Genomic DNA, 25,390 nt, shown 5'->3' with positions numbered 1-25,390 from the left:
ACAGACCGCCGTCATAATACTGTTAGGTACTGCGTTAAACAACAAACAAAGACTCGTACATCTCTTGCTAGCACGTAAAGGGAGCGAGGCACGAGCGCCACCTGGGGGCACTGCGAAGGAGTTTGTCTACTGATGATTGGATGGTTATAACAATATTCCAGTATAGTCGGATCGGCCTGTGTAGTGTGATAGAGTTTGGACCAGGAAAACCAGTGACTCAAAACATGAACAACAACCCGCGAGACAAAATGACGTGCTATCAGCAGGTCATCGATTCTGACCACCCTAGTATCCTCTTTCGTCGGATCTTGAGATGTGAGGGACCCACTTTGCCCCGGAATCCTCCATGAGGATATAAGCACAACGGAGTAGAATCGCCGCTTTGCGTTTTTGCAGGTCCAAAATAAAGGTAAGATCGGATTCATTTGGTTGTGGTATTTATCATGGGTGATCAGACTGAACATGCCTCATCATCGACCTTGGGTTGTGTACGACGACGGCGTGGATTGATGCTCACACTATTGACCTCTAGTTTTGGCAGACTGGTGTCAGCCTCGGAGGTTCATCTCCATTTGATCACTTACACATTTCTTGTATGTTTCATCAAGGTGGAGACCCGTGGTAGAATAGGTCTTCAGCAATTCATGCTTGTCGTAAAAGGCGACTAACGGGACCGGGTGGTTAGGCTCGGTGACTTGGATGATGCATGTCATCGATCCCAATTGCGTGGATCGATGCTCATGATATTAATCACTGGATTGTCTGGTCCAGACTCGATTATTTACAGACCGCCGCCATATAGCTGCAACATTGCTGAGTGCGGCGTTAAACAACCAATCAATTTCATCAGGATCAGTCAAGGAGGAAGAACCTTATTTATGATGATACAAATTCAAGCAAAGACAGGGATATTTTTTAAACATTTGGCACTCTGTCAGGGCACGTGCTGCCCACCCCCAGAGTGATATTATCGGAATCCCGACATGCGCAGATGTGTTCTTGGAGAACATCTGTTAACTGTGATGGGTCTGCGCAGTCTTTGACGTCGGCGGTGACCTTCCCCCAGACGTTAGTCTTCCTAAGGTCTTGAGGGGAACGGGTGAGGACGATGGTTTGAATATCTCCGTTCTCACATTTGCCGGCGAGGTTGACCCCCCAGCAGAAAAGGGCCACAGCGTAATTGTCGCAGTCTGTGGCAACGACGTGGTGGAAATAGGTAAAGTCCTTGAACAGCCGGGTGCCTGGGCTGTCGACAGTGACGTTGACAACGCGTCGGTAACACAGTCCATCAATGATACTCAAACCTGGGAAACGGAAATCAAATACTGACATTCAGTACATGTGAAGTTCTTTCACAATTTATATTTTAGTTTCCACATCCGATGTTTTCGACACAGATCCTTTAAAGGTTCACTCGCGTTCTAATGTTTTCCCAATCTAACAACTATGTGATCAAGGTTACGGTGATTATGAGTGAGGTTTACGCCGCTTTTAGCAATATTCCAGCAATGACTCGGCGGGGACACCAGAAATGAGCTTCACACGGGTCTTAGGCGTGACGAGCGAACGGTTCAACCACAAGGCGGCTCCACAGGTAACGCAGTCGTTCAGTGTGTTCTCTTCAGGAAAGTCAGTATGTTGATCGGAACATCGACCTGACATGCATTGTGCAAAATTGAATGCTATGTATTGCTATTTTAAAGCATACGATATCCCATATGTCCATGATGAATGTATTGCTATTTTAAAGCATACGATATCCCATGTCCACGATGAATGTATTGCTATATTAAAGTATACGATATCCCATATGTCCATGATGAATGTATTGCTATATTAAAGCATACGATATCCCATATGTCCATGATGAATGTATTGCTGTTTTAAAGCTTATGATTTCCCATATGTCCATTTTGAATGTATTGCTATATTAAAGCATACGATATCCCATATGTCCATGATGAATGTATTTCTATTTTAAAGCATACGATATCCCATATGTCCATGATGAATGTATTGCTATATTAAAGCATACGATATCCCATATGTCCATGATGAATGTATTGCTGTTTTAAAGCATACGAAATCCCATATGTCCATGATGAATGAATTGCCATATCAAAGCATACGATATCCCATATGTCCATGATGAATGTATTACTATTTTAAAGCATACGAAATCCCATATGTCCATGATGAATGTATTACTATATTACAGTATACGATATCCCATATGTCCACGATGAATGAATTGCTGTTTTAAAGTATATGATATCCCATATGTCCACGATGAATGTATTGCTATATTAAAGTATACGATATCCCATATTTCCACGATGAATGTATTGCTATTTTAAAGCATACAATATCCCATATGTCCATGATGAATGTATTGCTATTTTAAAGCATACGGTATCCCATATGTCCATGATGAATGTATTGCTTTTTTAAAGCATACGATATCCCATATGTCCATGATGAATACATATAATAATGTTTTCCTTGTTGAGTATTAACTATTAAAGGCATACTAATTGTTTGTCTGATGTTTGACTCTGCACAGAGCCATCTCCCAGCTATGTCACGGCCTGTAAATATATGACGTTGGACCAGGCAATCCAGTGATTGACATCATGAGTAATGATTTACGCAATTAGGTTGAGATGACATGCATCAACCATGCCCGACCACCCGATCCGGAACGGTACATGTTACACTATCGTCTCTACTATCGTCTCTAAATCATCCATTTTTTCAAAGGTGAACATTTTTCTAATCCTACCAGTTACAAATCGTATTTGTTTCTATACGTAAAAGGCGAATATGCTTGTCGTGAGAGGCGACTAACGGGATCGGGTGGTCAGGATCACTGACTTGGTTGATGCATGTCATCGTATCCCAATTGCGTGAATCGAGGTCAATCACTGGATTGTCTGGTTTAGACTCGATTATTTTCAGACCGTTGTCATGTAGAGTGTGGTGTTAAACAACAAACAAACAAACAAACACAAATCATTTAAGCCCGGAAGATCGGTGGTTCGACCCCCTGGCCGCCTGATACTAAACGACATTAACAGAAGGTACTTGATATTAAAGGGAAAGAAAGGAGTGGTCAGCTCGGAGTCAGTATAATGTGTCTGGGTTGGGTATTAATGTTAAGCTGGGCATGGTTGGTTAACACTACAGAAACAGCACTACTACAAGCAGCAACACACCCGTGGACCCTCGTCTCGATATGAGTGCGACGTTAAGCCCCACTTCACTTCATCACACGTCACCGTTCAATGCAGCCAAGGTGCAGTTGGCATTGTGATCACCACCATGAGGTTCAAACGACGACGTGTACCATCGGAAAAGGTCTTATTCAGCTTTGTTATTTACCTTTCATCTTTAGTATGTATATACAGAATAGAACAGGGATCATGCATCATGTTTTGATCTTGTACAAAAGCAATATTTGTAAAAGAACATACTTTTCTTATTTGATAACATCCAAGCTCATTTAAAACTCAAGTGTACATATCGATAGCTGCATACACGTCAGCATACAACACTCGTGTTCGTTGAGTTAAGCAAAGCGGTCGACCTTCGCCATCTGCGCCACTTTGGTTTTTTCCCCAAACAATAAGCGTGCATCCCTTCATATGACTGAAATACTGCCAAAAGCGTCTTTTAACCCAAATCCTTATTGATTATAAGCAAAACGTGTTGCCCAGAGGGTTGGTATACAGTCGATCCCACACGTGTCTTTTGATATTTGATATGTCATCAAGACAAGAGGATGATAATGTATTTGTTATACCAGATTATTCTTCATAATTATTAACATCTACTATTTATCAATTTAGATGATTACCTTGATGACCATCTTGAAATCAACTCGTGAGAAAATAACAAAATGCTTAAACTGAAAACTAATGAAAATGTTTTATAAGAGAAATAAGTTTAAAACAGAAACTTTTTTGTTGGATTTGAACATTAAACCCCATGCTACTTCTCAGGAAAACAGTGTCACCTCCACAGATGTCGTGTGATGGATCTGTCAGTGTAAGTATCCAGTTTTGAATACTACTGCGTCAAGCCTACTCACCCGCTGCTATGTTCCACCGCCTGGATCCTGGCATGTACACATAGATGGACTGAGTATCAATGGCTCTGAACCCTGGACGGTACGGGAGGTAAGAGTACCTGGCGTACCAGTAACCTTGGAAACGCTCAAGGTTAAGGTCGCCGGCGTCGTTGAGAAAGCTTTGCACACATTTGTCACTGTCCACTGCCAGTGCTTGCAAAACAAAGCCCAAACAGGTTAATAGTAAAATTGAAACTGTTACAGTTTGAGACATGATCGCATCATCCGCTACCCTCCGCGTCTTCGTCTCAAATGAAGCAGACGATACTTAGGAAAACGCAGACGAAAAAGAACTATGGAGCGTTGGCGGCGGTGTTCGCATTTCCAAACATTTCAAGCTGAAGGTAATTGCATTCTGTGAATCACACCGCGTTTCATGTTTTTAGGAAACGTTTCTCGTTAACTGTGAGGTAAATGTCACATGGTATAGAGGACAAAACTGAAGGAGGACAGTCTCGGGTCTTAATATTGTTGACTAAAGTAACGTATTCCCTATAATAAGCGCAATGACCCTTATCCTTTGAACAAGCTTCCAACAGAACATGAGGCCCAGCGGTAATAAGAGACCTGGGTGCCGTTGTTCAAAACAACCTTAGCGCTACGACTGTGGTAAGTCTATGTCAAGGTATGGGCGTTACAATCATCTTAGTGCTAAGATCGCGTTGTTTTCTGAATGGAAAACTCATTCACAGTACTGATAAACTACGGTGGTAAAACCTTGCTTCTAAGATTTTATTTCATCCCGTAAGTAGTAATTGACACAAACATCTAACACACCAGTTACTCCTCCAATCCCCTCTATTGAAACCACTACCCAAACTAGAGGACGCCCTCCAAAGTCACGAATAGAGTGTCCCTGTGTCCCTCAGAAAAGTAATTGGCCATAATGTGGATTTATCCAGTTGAAATAATGCCAGACCTTTTGAAATAAAGGTTAATTACTCCCTAACAGCAGGAGACACTCGCATACTCATCCTCAGTGTTGATGACATAAGATTACACTGGGACAAAAGCACGGGGAGTGGTTTGTGATCATCATTTGGCTTTGAGTATACGACACGTTGAAATCAGATGACCTGCCTTGTGTCAATATTTACATACAACACCTGACGACAAACCTGAATCCTGTTTCAAACCAACTAAGGAATCTGACTTCCTTGGGAACGAACTACCTGAATTGATAGTAATCGAACACGCCTGAAGTAGCTGACCTATTCTGACCTGAATTACCCAAATAAGTCTTAACTGTACAATTACCCTAGCTGATCCTTCCTAAAGTTACTCCTGTGAGTAACCGAGGAATTATCTGTCAAGGTTGCAGATATTTGTTACTGACCCACCTTCTGTTCATCCAAATAAGTCTTAATCTCAGAACGCACAAACTGCTTGAAATCTTCCAACAAAATTAGCTGCCAACTCTTGACCAACATCCTTCGACAAACACCACCTATCCGTCAACGTCACCTTTTCCCAAGCAAGCCAAACACTAGTATAGCCACTGGAACCAGATGCAAGCTTTATAACATATTAAACTATGTGGACGTGATCTAGAGACAGATCTATACTTTTAAGCCTACATATACTAAACAGTATCTACATCTTTCATCTCGTCACCCGAGTCATACAAAAAGAAGCATTCCATCCGCATGATTTTGTCAAATATGTCTACAAGGAACATACGACTTGCAGAACTGAAATTATATCTACAATCCCGTGGATACCCGATTGAACTTGTGGAAGGTGGAATGAACAAGGCAACGGCCACAGACAGAAAGACGCGGTTTGACCATCAACATGGCTGACGTGATGGATTCCTGAATACCCCTATAAGACTGACTGTACATCTTGTAAGACTGACTGTACACCCTTAAGACTGTCTGTACACCCCTTTAGAGTGACTGTACACCCCTATAAGACTGACTGTACATCCCTGTAAGGCTGACTGTACACCCATGTAAGGCTGACTGTACACCTCTAAAGACTGACTGTACACCCATTAAGACTGACTGTACACTCCTTTAGAGTCACAGTACACCCCTCTAAGACTGACTGTACATCCCCGTAAGACTGACCCATCACAAGGGTCTGTCCGGTTGGAAAAACCGAGGCTCAGATCAGGCGCCGGAACGGACCAATCAGCGCGCTACGTTTTCGACCAATCAGGTAGCAGGGTTCCAGTGCCGCTTCTATAAAAAAAGAGCGAAGCAGAGCACACCGTCACAGTCCTAGCACTTAATGAGAGATCAACCATGTCGTCTCGATACACCGGAATTGACGTACCCGACTGTTGGAGTGGACCGTATTATTATCTAGTATCGAGATCAAGGAAAGTAATGTAAAACAGAGACAAGCCTTGTCCAGTTTGTTTCCAACAGCCCTTTCCAGGGCCACCCCGGCCACTCTCCCAAAAGAACGCCTTCATCATTGCTTTGCCTACCAACCACAACAACAAAAAACTCCTCCCTCCTCCAACAATGCCAATAAAGGAAGAAACAACAATAATTGATGTTGAGAAATTCAACTTGGATAGGGCGACTACAGCAAATTAAAATATAAACGCCTTGCAGTTTGGACAAAAAGAAAACCTCTGATTACCATGATAACCCGAGTTTTGTTTATATATTGAGGCCTGTCTTCAACCAGCTGATCAAATAGCCTACAACGTAGATCTACGTTTAAATTTTATTATATTATCTCGCGAATCAATAATCTTCTCCAAAATATATGAGTCCTCCCCCTCAGCCTCAAGAATATGCAAAACAAACTACTTCTGGAGGAAACGGACGTGACGCCATCTTGGGCCATTTCGAAACAATAGACGAGGCAGGCCTCAACTCTATGTTCCTGAATGGCCGATCCAAATCAACCCTACACACCACCAGAGATTCAGAAGTTTTCAACATAAGGGAATTAGTACAAATATAAATCTAATCAAACTTTTGTCAAGGAAATTCAATTATATTATTTTTCATCCGAAAATCACCCCATCATATAAGCTTCTTTTTTTAGAATACTCAAACATAATTACAATGTATAACCATAGACAATACCTAACTTTTGAGATCAGATATGATAGCCTTGTAATATACATCCCTATTAATACCTAATCAACAGCCAGATTTAAAACTAATATTTGCCTATATGTTAAACGGTATCTTTGTTTCCGTTTAGAATGGGTGACACAACTTGAGATATCCAATAAATTTGAAACACTTCCTAAAGAAGAATTTGGCGTCACACCTTCGACACTTTTGTGCGGAACTTCGCCAACTCTGCTACGTCACAATGCTTCTGTTTTTTTAGAGAAGTGCTATCTTCCGTCAGTGCGCAATGGTCAGTCAGTTGAACTTCCACACTGACGGAAGTTAACTTTATTAGAGCACAAGGTGGTGAGCACTGGCTTTATTCACAGTGATGTAGACACTGGCTTAATGCGGGATATTGATAGCCGTTATCTTTGTTTTCCTACGGATTGTTGTGATCACTTACTGCATGCTGATAACATTAGGGACACGTCGGCCGGTGACAGCCGTAAGGATGGCAGGAATGAGAAACAAAGAGGTTCCGCACGCGATTCTAGGACTAAGTGGACATGGCCCACGCAATTCAAATATGGCGGAATCGGGGAAAGCTACGACTTCGAGCAACAGGGCTAGGAAAGCTAGGAAAGCTTTTTGGGAATTCGTTAGCAGACTTAGTTTTCTATTACTGGTGGTTTTAGGGTTTCAAACGATCTCCCTCATTCGGATTTATATGCAGGCAGAACTAGAGATGTCACTTATAGCTGGCAGGCTATCACATCGGATTGCCACAGAATTAGATACAGCATCTGGTTGTCATACAGGCTTAAGGCAAGAGTCTGATTTGGTTTGATCTGTACCTAGAGACATTAATGTTTCTGCGGGCGAGGAGTGAGTGAGTGAGTGAGTGAGTGAGTATGGTTTTCAGCAATATTCCAGCAATATCACGGCGGGGGGACACCAGAAATGGGCTTCGCACATTGTATCCATGGGAATCGAACCAGGGCCTTCGGCATGACGAGCGAACACTTTAACCACAAAGCTACCCCACCGCACCCTTGCAAGTGAGGAAGGGGCCATAGACACTGAAACATCTTGACAAAGAGGAAACAGTCGAGGCTGTTCTGTGTGAGGGAGAATGTGTATCCTCCCTATTTGTAAGGAAACAGAGGGATAACTCTTACAGGCTCATTTTAAATATTTAAGAGTTTAACATCCAGTAAGAATTAAAACATCCAGTATGGACACAGTATGGATTTACAAGCTTCAGCAGTACAATAGAGGTTGCACAGTAGTTCCCTACTGCTTTACTAAGGAATGCTCTGGCAATGTGTCTGTGGCAACTTCACAGTTGCAAGAGCTTGGGTTCATTATCCACTCTGATAGTCAAAATGTATTCCATCTCAAGATATTGAATTTCTGGGATTGAGTCTGAATTCACTGACATGACAGTTCTACGTACTGAGAGAGGAAGGCATTAGCTGTTTATAATGTCTGCTCAGAGCTTCAGACTAAAACCAAAGCCACCGTTCAGGAAGTCGTACATGTTGTTGGCATGCTCGTTAGCAGTTTTCAAGGGGAGACATTTGGACCATTATACTACAGAAATTTATAAATGCTTAAATCTCGGCCTTGAAATTAGCAAAGGCAACTTATGAGCCAAAACATGTGTCACCTCTGCAGTGAGGAATGATCTTGTGGATACAAAATAAGGTCAGGGCTCGACAAACAGTTACTGTTGTGCATGAGCCAAAGTGAGAAGCGGTCCTGATTGCACCCAGCTGGCCTACTTAGCCCTGGTATACGCTACATGTGACTATGGTGAATGACTGCCCGTGGATTCTGCCCTACTCTTCCCACCTATTTATGGTTTTCTTTTTTTCAAAAAGGGTGACAATCTTGTGTTATTGACTGACGGAAGATAGCAGTGCACAATCTCGTGCAAACATTCAGCATTCCTGTGACGCAGCAGAATCCCAAACAAACTTCAACTTACAGGAGAACAATTCGTGTCGTATCATTATAGCGTGAGTTCACTGAGCTGTTGCAAAAGAGCCACTTGGTGTGTTTCATGATTAGTTACCGGCTGTGCGCAAGCATATAACAAAGGCGAATACTATGGCATTGTTTGGTCAATGTGTTAGATATGCATTGCATCAATATTTGTCCTACTCTACTAGTATTTCGCAACTGAGCTTGCAGCGTCTTTGAGGTCACGATTGGAAATGTATAGGCTGTATATTTTGGTGACGGTTATCTTAACAATTTGGAATAAGGATGAATGTGTGGCACTGACGGTGGCTGAGGTATGTTTGTTATCTGTATTTTTATGTTTGCATTGACTTCATTGATGTGAGCATGAGATGTGGATGAGTGAAATCTCCCTGCACAGTAAATAGTATTTACTTTGTTTAAAGAAGTACCTTGTTGAGAGAATTTTCAGAATTAATTGAGGGTTTAATCTATGTTCCTATCACATCCGAGGGACTACTTATATATAGAGGTTGAAACCGTGCTCATTAATGATATTAATATGAGAGACAATGAGCGTATTCCAAGGGGAACGTGGCAGAATCTGCCGAGTGTCATTTTAATTACGGAATAAACGACGAGTGGGAGTTGTTTATCGTACAGTAAAACACTGTGTTTTGGTGTCCGATGAACAACGTCCACGAGTCTTTTTTTTCTTACGTGACTCTCTGATTACAATCCGACCTCGGCAATGCGGGCATGTCGATTTTATGTACAGGGGTTTTTGTACTCTCACAATTTTCACGTCATTATCTGCACCTTTTCTCCCAATAGCGATTGTCGTATCTCGCTCACTTTTGGATGCGATCGTTTCGACCATATCGTATATCTGCTTAGCCCAGCTACATCTATGGGGAACAACTCACTAGGCACTTCCCTCTAAAACTATAACGTCGTCCAATTTAGACGTCATCAAGTTGCGAGCGTGTTCAAATCTCCAGAAATGACGTCATGAAAGAACAATATTTTATCATGAAATAAACCACTCATCGTTTTTCGTTGTTTTTTTTGCGACTATTCGCCTAAGTATCTTATATTTCATATTCAACATTACTGTATTTCATTTCAAAGATCCTACAACTACCGTGATATGTACAGCTATTTCTTTCTGTAAAACTATATCCACATCGAAACTGATAACTTGAATCGGAATATCTGGTATGCGGGGAGGAGAAACAGGTAACGATAAAATGTGTATTACTTCATGTGGACATTACTTCATATGTCCACGATGAATAAATTGCTATTTTAAAGCATACGATATCCCATATGTCAATGATGAATGTATTGCTATTTTAAAGCATACGAAATCCCATATGTCCATGATGAATGTATTGCTATTTTAAAGTATACAATATCCCATATGTCCATGATGAATGTATTGCTGTTTTAAAGCATACGAAATCCCATATGTCCATGATGAATGAATTGCCATATCAAAGCATACGATATCCCATATGTCCATGATGAATGTATTGCTTTTTTAAAGCATACGATATCCCATATGTCCATGATGAATGTATTACTATATTACAGTATACGATATCCCATATGTCCACGATGAATATATTGCTATTTTAAAGTATACGATATCCTATATGTCCACGATGAATGTATTGCTATATTAAAGTATACAATATCCCATATTTCCACGATGAATGTATTGCTATTTTAAAGTATACGATATTCCATATGTCCATGATGAATGTACTGCTTTTTTAAAGCATACAATATCCCATATGTCCATGATGAATGTATTGCTATTTTAAAGCATACGGTATCCCATATGTCCATGATGAATGTATTGCTTTTTTAAAGCATACGATATCCTATATGTCCATGATGAATACATATAATAATGTTTTCCTTGCTGAGTATTAACTCTTAAAGGCATACTAATTGTTTGTTTGATGTTTGACTCTGCACAGAGCCATATCCCAGCTATATTACAGCCTGTAAATATATGACGTTGGACCAGGCAATCCAGTGATTGACATCATGAGTAATGATTTACGCAATTAGGTTGAGATGACATGCATCAACCAAGCCCGACCACCCGATCCGGTGAACATTTTCCTAATCCTACCAGTTACAAATCGTATTTGTTTCTATACGTAAAAGGCGAATATGCTTGTCGTGAGAGGCGACTAACGGGATCGGGTGGTCAGGCTCGCTGACTTGGTTGATGCATGTCATCGTATCCCAATTGCGTGAATCGAGGTCAATCACTGGATTGTCTGGTTTAGACTCGATTATTTTCAGACCGTTGTCATATAGCGTGTGGTGTTAAACAACAAACAAACAAACACACACAAATCATTTAAGCCCGGAAGATCGGTGGTTCGACCCCCTGGCCGCCTGATACTAAACGACATTAACAGAAGGTACTTGATATTAAAGGGATAGAAAGGAGTGGTCAGCTCGGAGTCAGTATAATGTGTCTGGGTTGGGTATTAATGTTAAGCTGGGCATGGTTGGTTAACACTACAGAAACAGCACTACTACAAGCAGGAACACACCTGTGTACCCTCGTCTCGATATGAGTGCGACGTTAAGCCCCACTTCACTTCATCACACGTCACCGTTCAATGCAGCCAAGGTGCAGTTTGCATTGTGATCACCACCATGAGGTTCAAACGACGACGTGTACCAACGGAAATGGTCTTATTCAGCTTTGTTATTTACCTTTCATCTTTAGTATGTATATACAGAATAGAACAGGGATCATGCATCATGTTTGATCTTGTACAAAAGCAATATTTGTAAAAGAACATACTTTTCTTATTTGATAACATCCAAGCTCATTTAAAACTCAAGTGTATATATCGATAGCTGCATACACGTCAGCATACAACACTCGTGTTCGTTGAGTTAAGCAAAGAGGTCGACCTTCGCCATCTGCGCCACTTTGGTCTTTTCCCCAAACAATAAGCGTGCATCCCTTCATATGACTGAAATACTGCCAAAAGCGTCATTTAACCCAAATCCTTATTGATTATCTGCAAAACGTGTTGCCGAGAGGGTTGGTATACAGTCGATCCCACACGTGTCTTTTGATATTTGATATGTCATCAAGACAAGAGGATGATATATATTATTTATTATACCAGATTATTCTTCATAATTATTAACAACTACTATTTATCAATTTAGATGATTACCTTGATGATCATCTTGAAATCAACTCGTGAGAAAATAACAAAATGCTTAAACTGAAAACTAATGAAAATTTTTTATAAGAGAAATAAGTTTAAAACAGAAACTTTTTTGTTGGATTTGAACATTAAACCCCATGCTACTTCTCAGGAAAACAGTGTCACTTCCACAGATGTCGTGTGATGGATCTGTCAGCGTAAGTATCCAGTTTTGAATACTACTGCGTCAAGCCTACTCACCCGCTGCTATGTTCCACCGCCTGGATCCTGGCATGTACACATAGATGGACTGAGTATCAATGGCTCTGAACCCTGGACGGTACGGGAGGTAAGAGTACCTGGCGTACCAGTAACCTTGGAAACGCTCAGGGTTAAGGTCGCCGGCGTCGTTGAGAAAGCTTTGCACACATTTGTCACTGTCCACTGCCAGTGCTTGCAAAACAAAGCCCAAACAGGTTAATAGTAAAATTGAAACTGTTACAGTTTGAGACATGATCGCATCATCCGCTACCCTCCGCGTCTTCGTCTCAAATGAAGCAGACGATACTTAGGAAAACGCAGACGAAAAAGAACTATGGAGCGTTGGCGGCGGTGTTCGCATTTCCAAACATTTCAAGCTGAAGGTAATTGCATTCTGTGAATCACACCGCGTTTCATGTTTTTAGGAAACGTTTCTCGTTAACTGTGAGGTAAATGTCACATGGTATAGAGGACAAAACTGAAGGAGGACAGTCTCGGGTCTTAATAATGTTGACTGAAGTAACGTATTCCCTATAATAAGCGCAATGACCCTTATCCTTTGAACAAGCTTCCAACAGAACATGAGGCCCAGCGGTAATAAGAGACCTGGGTGCCGTTGTTCCAAAGAACCTTAGCGCTACGACTGTGGTAAGTCTATGCCAAGGTATGGGCGTTACAATCATCTTAGTGCTAAGATCGCGTTGTTTTCTGAATGGAAAACTCATTCACAGTACTGATAAACTACGGTGGTAAAACCTTGCTTCTAAGATTTTATTTCATCCCGTAAGTAGTAATTGACACAAACATCTAACACACCAGTTACTCCTCCAATCCCCTCTATTGAAACCACTACCCAAACTAGAGGACGCCCTCCAAAGTCACGAATAGAGTGTCCCTGTGTCCCTCAGAAAAGTAATTGGCCATAATGTGGATTTATCCAGTTGAAATAATGCCAGACCTTTTGAAATAAAGGTTAATTACTCCCTAACAGCAGGAGACACTCGCATACTCATCCTCAGTGTTGATGACATAAGATTACACTGGGACAAAAGCATGGGGAGTGGTTTGTGATCATCATTTGGCTTTGAGTATACGACACGTTGAAATCAGATGACCTGCCTTGTGTCAATATTTACATACAACACCTGACGACAAACCTGAATCCTGTTTCAAACCAACTAAGGAATCTGACTTCCTAGGGAACGAACTACCTGAATTGATAGTAATCGAACACGCCTGAACAGAAGTAGCTGACCTATTCTGACCTGAATTACCCAAATAAGTCTTAACTGTACAATTACCCTAGCTGATCCTTCCTAAGGTTACTCCTGTGAGTAACCGAGGAATTATCTGTCAAGGTTGCAGATATTTGTTACTGACCCACCTTCTGTTCATCCAAATAAGTCTTAATCTCAGAACGCACAAACTGCTTGAAATCTTCCAACAAAATTAGCTGCCAACTCTTGACCAACATCCTTCGACAAACACCACCTATCCGACAACGTCACCTTTTCCCAAGCAAGCCAAACACTAGTATAGCCACTGGAACCAGATGCAAGCTTTATAACATATTAAACTATGTGGACGTGATCTAGAGACAGATCTATACTTTTAAGCCTACATATACTAAACAGTATCTACATCTTTCATCTCGTCACCCGAGTCATACAAAAAGAAGCATTCCATCCGCATGATTTTGTCAAATATGTCTACAAGGAACATACGACTTGCAGAACTGAAATCATATCTACAATCCCGTGGATACCCGATTGAACTTGTGGAAGATGGAATGAACAAGGCAACGGCCACAGACAGAAAGACGCGGTTTGACCATCAACATGGCTGACGTGATGGATTCCTGAATACCCCTATAAGACTGACTGTACATCTTGTAAGACTGACTGTACACCCTTAAGACTGTCTGTACACCCCTTTAGAGTGACTGTACACCCCTATAAGACTGACTGTACATCCCTGTAAGGCTGACTGTACACCCATGTAAGGCTGACTGTACACCTCTAAAGACTGACTGTACACCCATTAAGACTGACTGTACACTCCTTTAGAGTCACAGTACACCCCTCTAAGACTGACTGTACATCCCCGTAAGACTGACCCATCACAAGGGTCTGTCCGGTTGGAAAAACCGAGGCTCAGATCAGGCGCCGGAACGGACCAATCAGCGCGCTACGTTTTCGACCAATCAGGTAGCAGGGTTTCAGTGCCGTTTCTATAAAAAAAAAAAGAGCGAAGCAGAGCACATCGTCACAGTCCTAGCACTTAATGAGAGATCAACCATGTCGTCTCGATACACCGGAATTGACGTACCCGACTGTTGGAGTGGACCGTATTATTATCTAGTATCGAGATCAAGGAAAGTAATGTAAAACAGAGACAAGCCTTGTCCAGTTTGTTTCCAACAGCCCTTTCCAGGGCCACCCCACTCTCCCAAAAGAACGCTTTCATCATTGCTTTGCCTACCAACCACAACAACAAAAAACTTCCTCCCTCCTCCAACAATACCAATAAAGGAAGAAACAACAATAATTGATGTTGAGAAATTAAACTTGGATAGGGCGACTACAGCAAATTAAAATATAAACGCCTTGCAGGTTGGACAAAAAGAAAACCTCTGATTACCATGATAACCCGAGTTTTGTTTATATATTGAGGCCTGTCTTTAACCAGCTGATCAAATAGCCTACAACGTAGATCTACGTTTAAATTTTATTATATTATCTCGCGAATCAATAATCTTCTCCAAAATATATGAGTCCTCCCCCTCAGCCTCAAGAATATGCAAAACAAACTACTTCTGGAGGAAACGGACGTGACGCCATCTTGGGCCATTTCGAAACAATAGGCGAGGCAGGCCTCAACTCTATGTTCCTGGATGGCCGACCAAAATCAACCCTACACACCACCAGAGATTTAGAATATTTCAACATAAGGGAATTAGTACAAATATAAATCTAATCAAACTTTTGTCAAGGAAATACAATTATATTATTTTTCATCCGAAAATCACCCCATCATATAAGCTTCTTTTTTTAGAATACTCAAACATAATTACAATGTATAACCATAGACAATACCTAACTTTTGAGATCAGATATGATAGCCTTGTAATATACATCCCTATTAATACCTAATCAACAGCCAGATTTAAAACTAATATTTGCCTATATGTTAAACGGTATCTTTGTTTCCGTTTAGAATGGGTGACACAACTTGAGATATCCAATAAATTTGAAACACTTCCTAAAGAAGAATTTGGCGTCACACCTTCGACACTTTTGTGCGGAACTTCGCCAACTCTGCTAGTCACAATGCTTCTGTTTTTTTTAAGAGAAGTGCTATCTTCCGTCAGTGCGCAATGGTCAGTCAGGTGAACTTCCACACTGACGGAAGTTAACTTTATTAGAGCACAAGGTGGTGAGCACTGGCTTTATTCACAGCGATGTAGACACTGGCTTAATGCGGGATATTGATAGCCGTTATCTTTGTTTTTCTACGGATTGTTGTGATCACTTACTGCATGCTTATAACAAAAGGGACACGTCGGCCGGTGACAGCCGTAAGGATGGCAGGAATGAGAAACAAAGAGGTTCCGCACGCGATTCTAGGACTAAGTGGACATGGCCCACGCAATTCAAATATGGCGGAATCGGGGAAAGCTACGACTTCGAGCAACAGGGCTAGGAAAGCTAGGAAAGCTTTTTGGGAATTCGTTAGCAGACTTAGTTTTCTATTACTGGTGGTTTTAGGGTTTCAAACGGTCTCCCTCATTCGGATTTATATGCAGGCAGAACTAGAGATGTCACTTATAGCTGGCAGGCTATCACATCGGATTGCCACAGAATTAGATACAGCATCTGGTTGTCATACAGGCTTAAGGCAAGAGTCTGATTTGGTTTGATCTGTACCTAGAGACATTAATGTTTCTGCGGGCGAGGAGTGAGTGAGTGAGTGAGTGAGTGAGTATGGTTTTCAGCAATATTCCAGCAATATCACGGCGGGGGGACACCAGAAATGGGCTTCGCACATTGTATCCATGGGAATCGAACCAGGGCCTTCGGCATGACGAGCGAACACTTTAACCACAAGGCTACCCCACCGCACCCTTGCAAGTGAGGAATGGGCCATAGACACTGAAACATCTTGATAAAGAGGAAACAGTCGAGGCTGTTCTGTGTGAGGGAGATGTGTATCCTCCCTATTTGTAAGGAAACAGAGGGTTAACTCTTACAGGCTCATTTTAAATATTTAAGAGTTTAACATCCAGTAAGAATTAAAACATCCAGTATGGGCACAGTATGGATTTACAAGCTTCAGCAGTACAATAGAGGTTGCACAGTAGTTCCCTACTGCTTTACTCAGGAATGCTCTGGCAATGTGTCTGTGGCAACTTCACAGTTGCAACAGCTTGGGTTCATTATGCACTCGGATAGTCAAATGTATTCCATCTCAAGATATTGAATTTCTGGGATTGAGTCTGAATTCACTGACATGACAGTTCTACGTACTGAGTGAGTGAGTGAGTGAGTATGGTTTTACGCCGCTTTTAGCAATATTCCAGCAATATCACGGCGGGGGACACCAGAAATGGGCTTCACACATTGTACCCATGTCGGTAATCGAACCCGGGTCTTCGGCGTGACGAGCGAACGCTTTAACCACTAGGCTACCCGACCGCCCCCTACGTACTGAGAGAGGAGGGCATTAGCTGTTCATAATGCCTGCTCAGAGCTTCAGACTAAAACCAAAGCCACCGTTCAGGAAGTCGTACATGTTGTTGGCATGCTTGTTAGCAGTTTTCAAGGGGAGACATTTGGACCATTATACTACAGAAATTTATAAATGCTTAAATCTCGGCCTTGAAATTAGCAAAAGGCAACTTATGAGCCAAAACATGTGTCACCTCTGTAATGAGGAATGATCTTGTGTGGTGGATACAAAATAAGGTCAGGGCAAACAGTTACTGTTGTGAATGAGCCAAAGTGAGAAGCGGTCCTGATTGCGCCCAACTGGCCTACTTAGCCCTGGTATACGCTACATGTGACTATGGTGAATGACTGCCCGTGGATTCTGCCCTACTCTTCCCACCTATTTATGGTTTTCTTTTTTCAAAAAGGGTGACAATCTTGTGTTATTGACTGACGGAAGATAGCAGTGCACAATCTCGTGCAAACATTCAGCATTCCTGTGACGCAGCAGAATCCCAAACAAACTTCAACTTACAGGAGAACAATTCGTGTCGTATCATTATAGCGTGAGTTCACTGAGCTGTTGCAAAAGAGCCACTTGGTGTGTTTCATGATTAGTTACCGGCTGTGCGCAAGCATATAACAAAGGCGAATACTATGGCATTGTTTGGTCAATGTGTTAGATATGCATTGCATCAATATTTGTCCTACTCTATTAGTATTTTGCAACTGAGCTTGCAGCATCTTTGAGGTTACGATTGGAAATGTATAGGCTGTATATCTTGGTGACGGTTATCTTCACAATTTGGAATAAGGATGAATGTGTGGCACTGACGGTGGCTGAGGTATGTTTGTTATCTGTATTTTTATGTTTGCATTGACTTCATTGATGTGAGCATGAGATGTGGATGAGTGAAATTCCCCTGCTCAGTAAACAGTGTTTACTTTGTTTAAAGAAGAAGTACATTGTTGAGAGAGATTTCGGAATTAATTGAGGGTTTAATCTATATTCCTATCACATCCGAGGGACTACTTATATATAGAGGTTGAAACCGTACTCATCAATGATATTAATATGAGAGACGATGAGCGTATTCCAAGGGGAACATGGCAGAATCTGCCGAGTGTCATTTTAATTACGGAATAAATGACGAATTGGAGTTGTTTATCGTACAGTAAAACACTGTGTTTTGGTGTCCGATGAACAACGTCCACGAGTCTTTTTTTTCTTACGTGACTCTCTGATTACAATCACATGGACATGGACATGGACATGTCCATTTTATGTACAGGAGATTTTATACTCTCACAATTTTCACGTCATTATCTGCACCTTTTCTCCCAATGGCGATTGTCGTGTCTCGCTCACTTTTTGATGCGATCGTTTCGACCATAGCGTATATCTGCTTAGCCCAGCTACATCTATGGGGAACAACTCACTAGGCACTTCCCTCTAAAACTATAACGTCGTCCAATAAGACGTCATCAAGTTGCGAGCGTGTTCAAATCCCCAGAAAAAACGTTGTGATAGAACAATATTTTATCGTGAAATAAACCACGCTTCGTTTTTCGTTTTTTTTTTGCGATTTATCGCTCAAAGTATCTTATATTTCATATTCAACATCACCGTATTTCATTTCAAAGATACTACAACTACCGTGATATGTACAGATATTTCTTTCTGTAAAACTATATCCACATCGAAACTGATAACTTGAATCGGAACTGAAGTAATACACATTTTATCGTTATCTGTTTCTCCTCCCCGCATACCAGGCAACAGATTAAGGAAGCAAGGGCACCTATCCGACGATCAGACATGTTGCCTTTATACCTTCGTATAGCTCGCCTTGGGACGATATAAAGATGCTTAAAATCGTTCCGTTCATAGATATCCATACCAGAGCCTATGAGCATCCCTCAAGGAGAACATTGCAGAATCTTCCGATTGTAATTATAACTAGTTGCAATATTACCCTATTTCATATCGTCTTACAACTACTGTGTTTTGTGCTTATGTTTCGTCCTATAAAACTGATTACTTGAATCTGAACTTAGCTTGACCTGATGTATTACAAGTATCATCCTTGTCCTTCCTCCCAGCATACAAGACAGCAGATCAAGGAAGCAAGGGCAGCTATCCGACGATCCGACATGTCGCCTTCATACCTTCGTATAGCTCACCTTGGACATCCGATTGGTAGTGTATTTCATTGCAGTAGCTTGGTTTTGTGGTTTATGCTTCCCAGCGTTTGTCGTAAAAAAACTGTCACTATGTCTTTTTCTGTGACAACTGAAACTATACCTATGTTGTGCCTACTAAATAAATGAATACTTCATTCGGTAAAGGGTTCACCATTATACAACTACAGTATTACATAATAGCATAAGAGGTAGCGTCACAAGTTTAGGGGAATGTTTAACTCACCAAGCAATGAAGTGATAAGCTATGTTCAGCCTGTACCTGTGTCGTAACAACTGTAATTATAGATGTGCCACCCTAATTGTATTTATGCTTGTTCCAAAATGCTACCACGTATTTTCCAGTAATATTATGGTATAAGTTTTGCTAGAAATCTTATTCATTGGAGTACTTGTACTATTGTTGAACATATATAAGTATATCAAAACCTGCATCTTCCTACTGTCTTCCAAAAGACAAACACGAAACTTTGCAATTTCTTTTGGGAGACGAATACGATTTTGCCCCATTGAACTTGTAGCGTTGTGTATCTTAAAGGACTATTTACTTTGTTAATTTTATTCAAGTACTATATTCAAATCTTTGCAATCATGACTCTTAAAGACTTATTGTCCTGTGTCCACGGATTTGCAAACGTATTGACACAAGGCACGCGAAGATAATTATGTTACGTCATTAGCATGGTTAACAAGCCTCTATCGTGTATCAATTGATGAGTGAGTGAGTGAGTTGGGTTTAACGCCGCTTTTAACAGTATTCCAGTTATACTACGGCGTAATGTGGGAGGAAAGCCCGAAGTGATGCAGGTCTCAGACGTTTACCACTTCGGTGAAACCCATAATCGGGGCGAACCGGGATTCGAACCAACAATCATAGGTTTCAGGCATGCCCAAGGGACGCAACTCTGCACAGCCAATCGCGGCGCCTTAGACGCCTGGGCCACCAGTGCCCCCTATCAATTGATGAGGTAACGTTTAATGTTACACTACAGAGTTGATTGTTTGTTCTCAGGAAGGGGGATAGTTGCTGGCAAGGATTTTGCCCCAGGCGATTTCATTACCTACTACCATGGTAAATATTGTGTAAAGAAGCCAATAATAGACGAGTACACCTTTGAACTGCCTTACGACGGTCGCACCTTTTGGTAAGCATCGGAGATGTCTTTCCCCTCTGAAAACTAGTAATACAAATCTCAGTTAAAAATGCCCCAAGGTGGATTGTATCAAAGCAAGGCAGTATAATGCACCAGCTCTACATTATATAATGAAAAGTAAGCCTAATCCTAGAACGTCTCAGATGTATAAGTGTATTGTCCGGCCTAAGATATTTTGTGTATTTTCATACTCAAATTGATGCTGCCTCAATTCATTTACCACGCTGTTACTGTTTGCGTGTTTTCTTATTGCACGGATCAAAGCTTCCTAGTATCATTTTTCAAGCTGTAATATTTTATGTATTTCCATATTAAAAGGATCGATGGTTCCCAAGAAGATGGATCCTATGGTCGTCTCCTGAATGATGAGTGGCGTTACCCAAATGCTATGGCAAGATTACTTTTTGCGGACGGGCGACTTCACATTGCCTACTTCGCTCACAGATTCATCAAAACTGGTCAAGAAATTCGTTTCAACTATAATCATAATAGTGATTTTCCATGGCGACAGGTAATTTGTGGCTTTAATGTAAGCAAATTAATACTTTCACTGTTGAGGTGTATGGACGAATCATTTGGGAAAGAGAACAATCATTAATAGCATTTAACGTTTAAAAATACATTACTATGTCTGATAAATATAAATGTGCTATTTCTTTTAAGGCGTCCTCATTGTCGTGTTTCTCATGTCCCGCCGCATGCAAAATTCCCTCCCGCCGAAAGAATACAAATATCATATATTCCGAAATTTCTCACCGTCCATCAGCATTTGTATCTCGATTCTTGAAACCAAACTCTTTGCTACATTTATTTCTGTGTTTTGTCAAATAGAATTCGCTTCCACACTAGTTCACATATAAAGCAGGGAGCGGTGTTGATGTTTGAGAAAGCACCTGCGACTGGGTCTGGCAATCACACAGGCGGGCCTCTGTCATATATGTGAAGTTTGAGGGTGGTGCTACCTTGTCCGTTAAAGTAGACATAACTTGCTACCAATTTTGAAACCCTCCGGCCTACTATCTTTGGTGATTCACTGAACGATAAGAGAGTTAAAGTGACTTTGTACCTCAAAAAGATTGACTCTGAACCATCACATCCTGTCCAAGTTTCCCTTCATCATCCTGTACGCCTGGCTTACTTGCAGTGAGCCAATTTGATAACATTTACCATTATTTCGCCTGTTTGTATGTTTATTTTGTTATTCCGTACTTCATACAAATATATATAATCGAAACCGTCAGGGTAGTCAAAACTTTCTCACTGTTAAACTATAGACAAGTGCGTACTTTGATCTACTGTCTCATTACAAGAAGATACAAGACATTCTGATTTAAATATTTCTTTGCAGAAACCTAAGTTGAATCAGTGCTTGTAATAATAAATAGCTGAATTGTCCTATTTTCGCTCATCTGTGAAATTCGGGGAAACGATTAATATAAATTTCCATGAGAATATTGTAGGAATTTATTGTATGAATGCTTTTCAAATATGAAATCGGTTCCCCTTTGGAAGGGATATTTTGCATTTCTTTGTTATAAAATTTAAACTTTATTGAATTAGGGAGATCGTGCTCATCTGCGATTCTAATTTAATAGATATAAACATATTTAATGATCTGTTTAGATCTAAACCCGTGTAAAAAGATTTTCAAGACAAAAGTATCCCGTTTCAATTCGCCCGAGACTTCATGTCAGACGATACATATCTGTTTTAAAATTAGGATGATTTCTGAACTGATTCGAACTTGTTTTTTTGCAGTTTTTATGACTTGAAATAGGTCAAGGGAAAGAATGTTTTCAATTACAATATGACGGTTGTTTTATATCTGCATGTGCTTTCCTCTTAGATCCTTTTCCCAAATGTTTTTACGTTGAGTTTATTCGGTTTCAATTTGCGCTCAATAGTAGACCAGACAAATGTTTAATTTAATATTTGGCACACATCGTCAAAACCCTTTGGTTTCACATTGTTAGCTTTCACCACCTTCGGCCATAGGGAACCTCCTATTTTACTTGGTTTTTTTTTTTTTATTTTTTGCTCATCCATCACTCATCCCCCTCCCCGGCAACCCTTGGCGACGAGAAACACAAACATATGTAAGGAATCCCTACGGAAGGCCAGTTTATGTATGTTTATACAGTGACATCAGTGGCCACTCGCTTTCGTTTTCCGTACGTAAGCAATTGGTGGATTACCGTAAAACGGTAATTGCTTGAATGTTGTTTGATATACAACACTTTTTATTAAGATAATAGTCTGTAATAACAGTTACTTCATACTAGCGTCAGATGGACTATATCCTTAAAAAGTTACACATATAATGTAATAACATACCAGCAACCCTCTTAATACCATTGTGTAGTTTGATGTGTAAGGTTCAGTCATCTTCAGCTCATAACAAAGGCAACAAAGGAAGCATTGGACTTATGGCTTATTTGGTAATCGTCACAAAATGAAGTAGCAATTGAGTAGTGTTACTGTAGGATTCACCGTAGACCGCATATCAACTTAGTCCTCCACCTGTAGTGTGAACATCATGACCGTCAGTGACAAAGTATTTTGTTAATTTACATACCCCCTTAAAACAAGAAACGCGCAGGTAGATTGTTAGTAAAATTATTGTTCCTAATCGATATATGTAATTTGATATAATAGAAAAAAATATGAAATTTTGGAGCTCGATAGTCACATGTTGTCGTTGGACACAGGCATTGAAAACTGTTCATTGTCATGTCACAGAAGGTTGCACTGAACTCAGTATCTCGTGTGACCACCCCGGGCAGCAATCACAACATCTCCTCGGCACTGACTGGATAAGTGTACGAATTCTGTCCTGCGGAATTCTGCGCCATTCTACTTGTAACGCGTTGGCCAGTTTTTGGAGTGTCTGCAGCGTGTTCTGACGTTGACGTACATGTCGATCGAGTTCATTCCAGAGGTGTTCGATTGGGTCTGGATATCTCGACAGGCAGGGCAAGTCGTTGATTTTGGCATTATGAAGGTAGTCTACCGTGACACTAACTGTGTTCGTTGGAGCGTTGTCCTGTTGAAACAGCTCCCTCTGGCTTCAATGATTAGTAAGGTGAAGTTGAAGGATTTTATTCATGTAGCGATTTGCTGTCAAATGTCCCTGAACCACAACCAAGTCAGATCTCGTGGTGTAGGATATGACACTACCGTCACCGAAATTGTCGAATTCACGTACATAATTCTGGCCAAAACGCTCATTTCGACGACGATAAACACGTTGTCTTCCATTACGCTGGTGAAGAGGAAATCGTGATTCATCGTTAAACCACACTCATCTCCAATTTCCCAAATTCCAAGGCTGTAAGGTGGCACCAACGCATGCGTCGCTGTCGATGAATCTGTTGCAAAACAGGGACGATAACTGGTCTTCTGGGATGGATTCCAGCCTCGCGAAGATGGTTCCTGACAGTCTGGTCCGACATCCTCCTCAAACCAGGGATGCGTCCTGCAGTCTCCGTAGCTGTGGCATTGCGATGACGTAGGTGGAACAGTCGAATGTTGCGATCCTGTGCAGGGTGGAATTGAACTGTGTGTATCGGCCCCAAAGGCGGCAAATTGTGCTATGGTGGACGTTGAAGTGGCGTGCACCAGAAGACTGCGATTCCCCTCTTTGGATTCGTCCTGCGGCGATGTTCCGATCGGCAGCGCCGAGTCTCGGCATTTTCGAACTTGAAAAATGTTGACAATTGAATGGCAAATTATTGGCTTATGCTTGCCTTTTTATAGCCACTATCAAGAGTTACGAATGCCATTAGTTACACGTGTATTTTGCTTTACTGTTTTCCTCAATGACAGTGTGATAACAGTGCCGTTTAAGACATTGACCATGGCTGCGTATAAAAGGACCGTTTGTCGAATATCAGGCCAACAACATTTTCAAATAACATATATCCAATTTATATACCGGATTTTTTAGTGTAGTCAGCTTCCATGAACTACATACTACCTGTGCGTTTCTTTTTTTGAAGAGTGTAAATGAGGTTAAACTTTTGATATCGACCAACATCGTAGTAAGGGTCATGACTGTCACCTTTTCCTCCCAATGCTTGCCAAGATAACTATTTGATGTTTGTCGAAGGAGTGTCTTATCTGAACTAATGCAAGCTCATGCATGTAGAATATGCTTGGCAACAATAAGAGTCAGTGAGTTTGATTTAACACTTTGAGCAGTATTCCAGTTTAGTCAGGACGTGTCAGCTCAATGTTGGAGGAAGGCCCAAAGTGACGAAGGCCTTAAACGTTTACAACTTCGGTATAACCAGCGAATACGGGTATGGTGCTGACAAACCTGGAAACATAATCGGGGCAAACTCGGGATTCGAACTTGTACTTTCGTACATTTGTATTTGTTTTACATAATATTATCTGTTGATATTTTATAATTATTATATTAATATTTCAGGCATCGAAAGTGCAAACCAATTTTTGTATTCAAAGGACATGGTTGGACCTCCTCAAGACGACCTTTTTGCCGGTTTGCAAAATGGACAAAAAATTGTAATTTTCCATATTTGTTTATTGTATTATTAAATCAGCTCAATACTGAAATATTTCGTTCTTAGTGTCGTTGTTATGCTTGAGTGTATGAATGTCCAGTGTCGGTGTATTTTTTTCAGCACCGACTGCAATACCTATAAATACGACCTACAACTTCTACACGAGATAACGCTTGATCTCATTCACTCGGAGACATCGCTACATTGGTTGGTTGGTTGGATGGTTG

At 41.0% G+C, this 25,390-nt stretch overlaps 2 protein-coding genes across 3 annotated transcripts; one reads left to right on the top strand and one right to left on the bottom strand.

The window, feature by feature from the left end:
* Positions 1-915: 915 nt before the first annotated feature.
* On the bottom strand, positions 916-12,866 carry LOC139464033 (uncharacterized). 2 transcript variants are annotated; one of them, XM_071245549.1, is made up of 2 exons: positions 12,576-12,866; positions 916-1,304 (listed from the first exon to the last, which is right to left on the bottom strand). In XM_071245549.1, exons 1-2 carry the CDS (start codon positions 12,826-12,828, stop codon positions 916-918), a joined length of 642 nt encoding a protein of 213 aa, XP_071101650.1. In that variant the 5' UTR covers positions 12,829-12,866. The 2 variants fall into 2 exon arrangements, with proteins under 2 accessions (XP_071101650.1, XP_071101649.1); XM_071245548.1 differs by lacking the exon at positions 12,576-12,866 and adding an exon at positions 4,091-4,381.
* A 5,167-nt stretch (positions 12,867-18,033) lies between these two features.
* On the top strand, positions 18,034-25,168 carry LOC139464034 (N-lysine methyltransferase KMT5A-like). Its single transcript, XM_071245550.1, has 5 exons — positions 18,034-18,126; positions 19,385-19,481; positions 20,496-20,628; positions 20,956-21,148; positions 25,070-25,168. The coding sequence occupies exons 1-5, from the start codon at positions 18,046-18,048 to the stop codon at positions 25,166-25,168; spliced, it is 603 nt and encodes a 200-aa protein (XP_071101651.1). The 5' UTR covers positions 18,034-18,045.
* Positions 25,169-25,390: the final 222 nt, after the last annotated feature.

The sequence above is a fragment of the Haliotis cracherodii genome, unplaced genomic scaffold (assembly GCF_022045235.1).
Source record: "Haliotis cracherodii isolate W230 unplaced genomic scaffold, xgHalCrac1.p SCAF_16, whole genome shotgun sequence".
Lineage (NCBI taxonomy): Eukaryota > Metazoa > Mollusca > Gastropoda > Lepetellida > Haliotidae > Haliotis > Haliotis cracherodii.
This window is presented reverse-complemented; position numbering and strand designations above follow the sequence as displayed.